The sequence below is a fragment of the Olea europaea genome, unplaced genomic scaffold, assembly GCF_002742605.1.
Source record: "Olea europaea var. sylvestris unplaced genomic scaffold, O_europaea_v1 scaffold1004, whole genome shotgun sequence".
Lineage (NCBI taxonomy): Eukaryota > Viridiplantae > Streptophyta > Magnoliopsida > Lamiales > Oleaceae > Olea > Olea europaea.
This window is the reverse complement of record NW_019227357.1, coordinates 266,322-274,087: the sequence shown is the minus strand read 5'-3', so window position 1 is coordinate 274,087 and position 7,766 is coordinate 266,322. Positions and strand designations below refer to the sequence as shown.

Genomic DNA, 7,766 nt, shown 5'->3' with positions numbered 1-7,766 from the left:
AAGCCGCCCACGAGCTCATTTTTCACGAGCCGAGTCAGCTCGGCCCAATTGACATCCCTAGGTTATGTAATCAATAGAGTGAGAATGTTGGGGAGGAAAGTTTGGATCAGAGTTTTTGTTTTTGTTTTTGTTTTTGTTTTTTTTTTTGGGATACCCAATTTAAAAAATACCTCTTGACACTTGAATTAAAATATACTTTATGAAAATATCTTATTTTTAAATTTTAGAACATAAATACATGAATGGGCCTAATTTCCTCTTCAAAAAATGCCTGATTTTTCAAATTAATTTTTAACGAGCCGATTTTCTAAAATAGAAAATAGAAAGTAGGTTTGAGAATTCTTTTTCATAACTGAATGTTTCTCGACATAGATCGAGAGTCTCAACCAACATCTATAGTTTTTCTATATAATTAGAGGAAGAGGAAAATGAACATAAATAATAAGCAGCTGCTAAATCGATTAGTTGCATATTTAGCTTAGCTTAAAAGTTACTTCTTTCAAATTTTAAGCTGGCATACACAGACATAGTGTCAAAATAAGCTGGAAATTTTTTGCATTTTTCTTTTAAAAGAGTAACATTGATCTTTTTATGAACCATGCTACACAAATAGGGAGCCTGATAGTCTGTCAGCCTCCTTGACAGAGACCCCCCAAATAAGGAAGAGGAATAATTTTTTATTCAAGCGAGACCCATGACATATGGGAAGCGATCATCCCTTTTATCAACTATTTTCGATCACTTTAACATTTTCCTTTTTTTTATAGTGAGAAGATCCACAAAGTCAACCTAATTTAGTAGCCATCTTTTTAGCCCCCCGTTTGACCCCTATTACCTGAAAATGAAAATGGGAGGAGTAATATTTTTTAGAAAAATGAGTGATTGTAAAAGAAGAAAATATTTTCGATTTACGTATAATATTATTTTATGGAAGATTGTGTGATTGAAAATAAGAGAGAGAAAAATGAAATATCATGTAATTGAATTTAATGAGGATCAAAGGGAGGTTTATATTGTTTTCCAGCTATCACATAGAATCTTAAAAAGGTTCTAAAACCCAATGAAAAGTCACAAAACAATGACTCAATTCCGACTATTAGTTTATTGGCTTTATTGAAAATGTGGCATGTATTTACAATGATAGGACTACTCAATATAATTGACAATTCTCATCGTATATTTTTTAATTTTTTAATTGTATTTCTTTAATATTATAAACGTACACACGAATCATATTCGACCCAATCATTGATACGTTAAAATACTATTATGGGACATGATGACTTCTACATGACTAAGAATTTAAATAATAAAACCACTTGTACAATATATTTTCACAATTTGACTGACAATAAGTTTGTTGAAAAAATCATGATCATTGATTTTAAAAATAGTTTTTCAAATAGATGGATGTGATATTTGACAACTCCTGCATTGTAAAAAAAGTTGTAAAATACATTGTACAAGTGGCATGAATGAAATTTAAAAGTTGAAACACATTACGAGTTTTTACCATGCATTGCATTCATACATGTCATATAGTATAATATGACGACACAACTTAACATTTTTCATTAAATCACCTTCGTTTCCCTTGAACTCAAGTGAATGATACATGCTGAAGGGTAAACAATCTCGATGTCACTTTTTTCGTGAGCGGGCTTGTTTGGACTCGTGGACCGACTCTTTTTTTGGCCAATTTTTTTGACTTACTTTATTATATACTTTTTTTTGGACTTATTTTTATTTTTTACAAAAATAAAAATACAAAAAAACAAATGGCCCCTACTCGATCCATGAGGTCCACGAGCTAAATGACTGAGCCGAAAATTTGGACACCAATCGAGCTCAGCTCTTCTCGAAAGTCGGGTGGAACTCAAATGTTTAAGAATTATTCCGCAGGTACATAATTTTTTATCAGATTTTATACAAAGAGATAGTTGTTTTCTTGTTATTTGCTATTGCCAAAAGCTATTTTTGACAGCAACCAATCCCTGCAAGACAGCTATGTTTTCTGTATAAAATCTGTTAAAAAAATCTATACTTGTAACATTTCTCAATGTTTAAAGTTAAACTGGATTAGTTTGATTCATTGTCACCCCTATTTCGAGTCATGTGATTCAGCGATTGTCTCCATCGCTGCCGAATCAGCAGATTTTGGAGGGGCAATGTATAGGGATCCTTTAACTTTTTGTAACATGGATTTAGGTTGTTTTCTGTCAGAAGAAAGAAACAAAGAGACGAAATTAAATGAAGAAATGACGTGGAGCTTAGTCAATAAAATCCAATACTTATCCATTTTGTTTTTCAAATCCAATCGTAGGATGTAACATGATAATAATCACGCTACTGATAGCGCGTCAAAACACCTCCTATTAAATAAATATATTTGTTTCCAATTTATTTACGAGCCTATAAATTTCAATTCCTCTTTAATTGAAGTATAAAAAATAGGATTATTCTATGTGTACACTTTATCGTGTATACAATAGATTACACCTCCCTCACATGAAGGGCGGCTCACAAATATTTTATTGTACGTGGACCCCTTTCCATGTGAGGGGGTGTAATGCTTTGTGTGCATATAGCACAATCCTTAAAAATATAGAGTTTGTTTGTTAAGGTAATATAAAACAAGAAAATTTGAATTGACCAGTAAATTTAACTATTAAATTGATTTTCAAACTCGAAAACTTAATATAACTCAATCATTGGTTCTTTTCTTTATTAGTTCTACATATTGTTCCATTAAAATGAAAATTTGTTGTTCGGTCCAAATGTGTATAAACTGTGTTCGCATTCGAATTTACCTGGGTGGTGAGCCAGGGAAGAAGGCCACTACTCCTCAGAATTAGTCAGGTGAAACTTAGCCACCTAAGTTATCAAAAAAATAGAATAAAATTAAATTAAATTTTGTTGATTATAAGCTGTCGAAAGTAATTTCATAATTTCACCTCAAAAAGCATCAATGTGCCAAAATAAAGTTAGTATCACTTCATAGTGTTAACCCAAACCTCGAGTTCTGGATTTTAGCTCTCTATCATGATTCAAGACCCATTTTTGTTCCAGGTTAACCTAAGGGCTTCCAAAAGTGGAATAAGCGTTAGCAGTGCATTCGATTGGTTCAATATTAATGAATCTTGAAAAGATGGTTGAAGGTTGAAACGAATGTATAACAAGAATTCTTAGAATACCATGAAGCTTCTGGATAAGTATGGGTGTCATTTAACCTGCCAGAGTCAAATCGTTGAAGAGGTATTCTTCCTTTTTGAAATTTCAAGGATAGTAAAGGTGTATAAATGCTCGCTCAATGACAATAACTTTAATTGTCTTGATTGAATGTAGAATAATGTAGAAAAACAAATTTGAACTACAATGAAATTAATTGATGGTTAAGTCACATGTTATAATGTTGAAGCACAATTAACACTAAATATTATGGCGGAGATGTGACATTGTTATGAATAGATGAACCTAATTTGAATAGCATATTATTATTAATTTATTATCTAGCTTTTATATCATGAATTAAACTATTATGAGAGATTTTTTCAAAATTACAAATATATATTGGTAAACTATGTTTTGAGATATTCAATTATCATTATCTATATTCTAAAAGATATATGATACCATGTTCAATCTTGAAATTCGTTCGACACATATGATTAGCAACAAGAAAAATAAAGGCAATAGCATATATAAATGTGCGGTACATGAAGCCAAGATAGGGGGACATCTAGATTTTTAAGATCAAATATGATGTTGATGCATAAGGTAGTGTGCACATGTAGGTGTAATACTCTTGTCACGTCCTTTTTGATATGGGCGACCTTGGCAACAAATACCTTATCAAATGAACCCTACAACCAACTTTATCTTGTGTACCACATATAATTTGTGGACGACAAAAAGAAAGGACAAGGCCCATCGTGCTTTTCTACTATCTCTTTTAGGGACTCTTAAATGATGCAAAACTGATTGGGGCACATTTGAATAAGCGGTTTATTATCGAGCCATATTTTTTGAAATAACGAGAGTATTTCTCAATACTTAAAGTTCCATATTTGAAGTGAGTTTTTAAAAAAATTCTAATAAATTGGAGTACATATAAGATACAACAATGTTAAAAACTTTTTTGAATAAGTGGTTTATTATCGAGCCATATTTTTTGAAATAACAAGAGCATTTCATAATACTTAAAGTTTCATATTTGAAGTGAGTTTTTAAAAAACTTCTAATAAATAGGAGTACATATAAGATACACCAATGCTGAAAACTTTTTTCAAGATATCTTTCAAACGATTGGGATCATTTCTCTAGATTATGGGGATGGTAAAGCATGTCCAATGCAAATTTGCCTTTCACTCCCCCTTTTTTTTGGTCGTGGGCAAACCTTTTTTATAATTTGCTAATCTATACTACACGAATAAATTGGTGTGTACAGATTTGTGCTTCACCAAAAATGTACAGGGCACTCACAAACGCGTGAGTCCCACTTGAATAAATAATGGCCAAAATTTAACCCATCTCCCATGTAAGATGTCGGTAGGGGTTCTACCTATACACCAAGCAGGCTTCATACTACACACATTTACTTTAATGTTAAGCAAACAAAAAATGCAAATGTAATCTAGTATCGAAAACTAATTTATCCAATTTCTATTGGCTTAAATTTTCAGATTAACCTAATTTAACATGATATCAAAGCAAGCATCTTATGCATTGATACATAACATCATACTCATGCTCTACTAGACAACGTGGTTTAACAAGTAATTCGACCTAGCTCATCACCTAACAAATCGAATTCACGTACAAAATAAGATGGAATCGAAAGAGTGTAGAGGGGTGAATCCCACGCGTTTAGACATGGCAGTGGGATATATATTACTTTTTCATTTTCAAATCTTTTCGTTGTTCTTAATAATATCTTTTGCCATCAAATTTTGCTCCTTCGGAAAGCTGCCTCTGCAGTTGGTCGGTTACAAAGTTCGAATTCAGTCAAATCTCGATTACCACGTCACAGCTTTGTCAATTCTTTACAGGAAACCCATTTTTCCCTCCTTATAAAAACTATGGGCTGTAGAATTCTTAAGCACCAAATTTTGTTCATTACATGCGTGTATCTTCCAAAACAAACTGTAATTCATCCTTCAGAATTTGAAGTATTTCTAGTAAATATAAATGCCAATTTTCTTTTAATTGATAAATATCTAGTGATGTGATTTTTCTTGAAGAATTTGGGTTTCATTTTTCTCAATATTTGTTGCTGCAGTATAAAGAGGACAATTTCAAAGCTGAAAGCTGAAGAAAATGGCTTGTGAATTTGAAACTAATTCATCATTTCACAGACCTGATGTTTTTGATAAAGAGGATCATCTGCTTGATATTGATTCTGTGAATTATGGGTATGTCTAATTTCCTAATCATTTTTTTTTCCATTTTCCGTGCAAATTTCGATTTTTTATGCTACAGAATTTATAATTATAAGGTGTTAAAGATCGATTTATTGTTAGATGCAAGCATTACAGAAGAAGATGCAAGATCAGAGCCCCATGTTGCGACGAGACCTTTGATTGCAGGCATTGTCATAATGAAACTAAGGTGTGTGTTTCAATTCTTCGATTTATGTTTTAATTTGGGATGACTCGAGCAGCTAATTTTCTGTTTTCTTTTCGACAGAACACTCTTGAAATCGATCCACTTCATCGACACGATGTTCCACGCCATGAAGTTAAAACGGTTAGCCTTTTCTCCATGATAATTTAGCTTTCTTCGTGCAACTTGACAATTGTCCTAGTATTGGTCAGTAGTTGACCGTTGATTCGAGGGACGTTGAGAAATAATTTGTCTACTTGCAATGTATATTTTGTTGTTTGTATTTGCTGTGGGGGAAATAGAAGATCAACATTGCCGATGGATAACTGAAAAAGTATTCAAGCTTTGCTCCTTTTTTCTGCTTGAGAAAACGCATAAGAAAGGAAGGAGGAAATCGTGGTGCTTTCGGTTTGGTTTCCCCTACACTTTTCAATGCCAAAAGTAATTTTTATTTTCTTGATCTGGAATTGTTAGGCATTGTTGAGTCTAGTTTGCAGATAAGGTTAAATATCCAAGTTCTTTAACAATATCAGTTTCGAATAGAGTTGCGAAAAGGGATTCATGTAGATTAGAATACCCCCGGCATTTTCGATGCCGCTATTGAAATAGCCCTTTGTCAAGTATAGGCTTGGGATCATGTCTTCTTAGGATCTATTATCGTTCAAGTAACGGATTCTAGCGATTCCAAATTTATTGGGAGCAAGACTTAGTTTCTTGTTGCTTACTTATATTGTTTGATGTTAGAATTATGATATCTTTTTTTTGTTATGACCACTTAAATTCTTTTGCTTTCCTCTTATTTTCTCGTGATTTGTTTGATAGAATCCTCTATCTACAAAGTTACACAACCAGCTCGAGTTTTTCGTTGGTGTTTGGCTAATTTTCTCAGTTCATGTTTTCAGGTCATATGTTCCTTATGCGGCACAGAACAAGATGTATGTCCTGTAGTTTTGAAAGATTACATATTAAATTTAAGAGAGGATTTTTTTGGCCTGAAATATATTTGTTGTTGTCTGATCAGATTCAACAGAACTGCATAAATTGTGGCGTTTGCATGGGAAAGTATTTTTGCCAAAAATGCAAATTTTTTGATGATGATGTATGTTGTGTAGAATTTATTTTCACATTTTTTCACTGCCTATCTAATTTGCTCATATCAATGCTATTTCTTATCTGATTCACTGTCGTGATTAGGTCTCAAAGAAACAATACCACTGTGATGGATGTGGAATATGTAGGTACGTCTCTAAGCTCCCGATTGTCTACTATTTTTCATGTATTTCTCGTTCATTAAAGCATGCCATCCAATGCAAGTATGAAACTAAAGCCTTTCACCGAAGTTTACATGAATTTTTGAGATAATTCAGTTGGGCACTTCCTGAATTCTGGGCTCATGAAATAAATTTCTAAATTTAGTTTTGATGACTGCTTTTGCAGAACTGGAGGCAAGGAGAATTTCTTCCACTGTAACAAATGTGGTATGCTAAGATGATTCTTGTATCTCAATTTTCTTCCAAGGCTGTAATTTCCTTTATTTTGATGTTTGGAAATTTTCATAATTAACGGTCCCAGGATGTTGTTATTCGAATCTGATTAAGGATGCACATCATTGTGTGGAAAGAGCAATGCACCATAACTGTCCAGTTTGTTTTGAGGTAAACTAGGATTACTTGAGAATTACCATAAAATGGTGTTCACAAAATGTATACATTTATAAAGCGTTAGACTTTTTGCTTTTGAATGTGCAGTTTCTATTTGATACGATGAAAGACATTACTGTTTTACGTTGTGGGCATACTATACATTTGGAATGTGTCAAGGAGATGGAGCATCACCACCAGTAAGAACTCAAGGAACATGATAAAACATTTTGATTAATGTTACTTATATATAAGCAGTTACATAATAGTTTACATACAAATGCGGTGTCAAAAAGTAAGATGGGAAGAGTGTTTTTTTTCCTTCTAAAATTTGGTTGAAGAAATTCTGACTCAATCATATCTCATCCCATTATATGTATGTAAATCTTCCATGTACATGTAGCAGAACCAAAACATTTTCTTGCAATATAGCTAAATTCATGCGCTTCATTTTTAATTCTGCTTGTTTACCAAGAGTATTTGTGTTTTTTCTTTGGGATCTTTAGGTACTCGTGTCCTGTCTGC

General features: G+C 32.7%; 1 protein-coding gene across 1 annotated transcript in view; it reads left to right on the top strand.

The window, feature by feature from the left end:
* Window positions 1-4,954: 4,954 nt before the first annotated feature.
* Window positions 4,955-7,766, top strand: part of LOC111372487 (E3 ubiquitin-protein ligase RZFP34-like) — a 6,711-nt gene continuing 3,899 nt past the window's right edge. Inside the window, exons 1-11 of the mRNA XM_022994840.1 lie at window positions 4,955-5,144; window positions 5,279-5,411; window positions 5,520-5,607; window positions 5,686-5,745; window positions 6,504-6,536; window positions 6,623-6,700; window positions 6,796-6,839; window positions 7,039-7,079; window positions 7,174-7,256; window positions 7,350-7,441; window positions 7,748-7,760. Coding sequence (XP_022850608.1) covers window positions 5,317-5,411; window positions 5,520-5,607; window positions 5,686-5,745; window positions 6,504-6,536; window positions 6,623-6,700; window positions 6,796-6,839; window positions 7,039-7,079; window positions 7,174-7,256; window positions 7,350-7,441; window positions 7,748-7,760 — 627 coding nt within the window. The 5' untranslated portion in view covers window positions 4,955-5,144; window positions 5,279-5,316. The remainder of the gene's footprint in view (window positions 5,145-5,278; window positions 5,412-5,519; window positions 5,608-5,685; window positions 5,746-6,503; window positions 6,537-6,622; window positions 6,701-6,795; window positions 6,840-7,038; window positions 7,080-7,173; window positions 7,257-7,349; window positions 7,442-7,747; window positions 7,761-7,766) is intronic.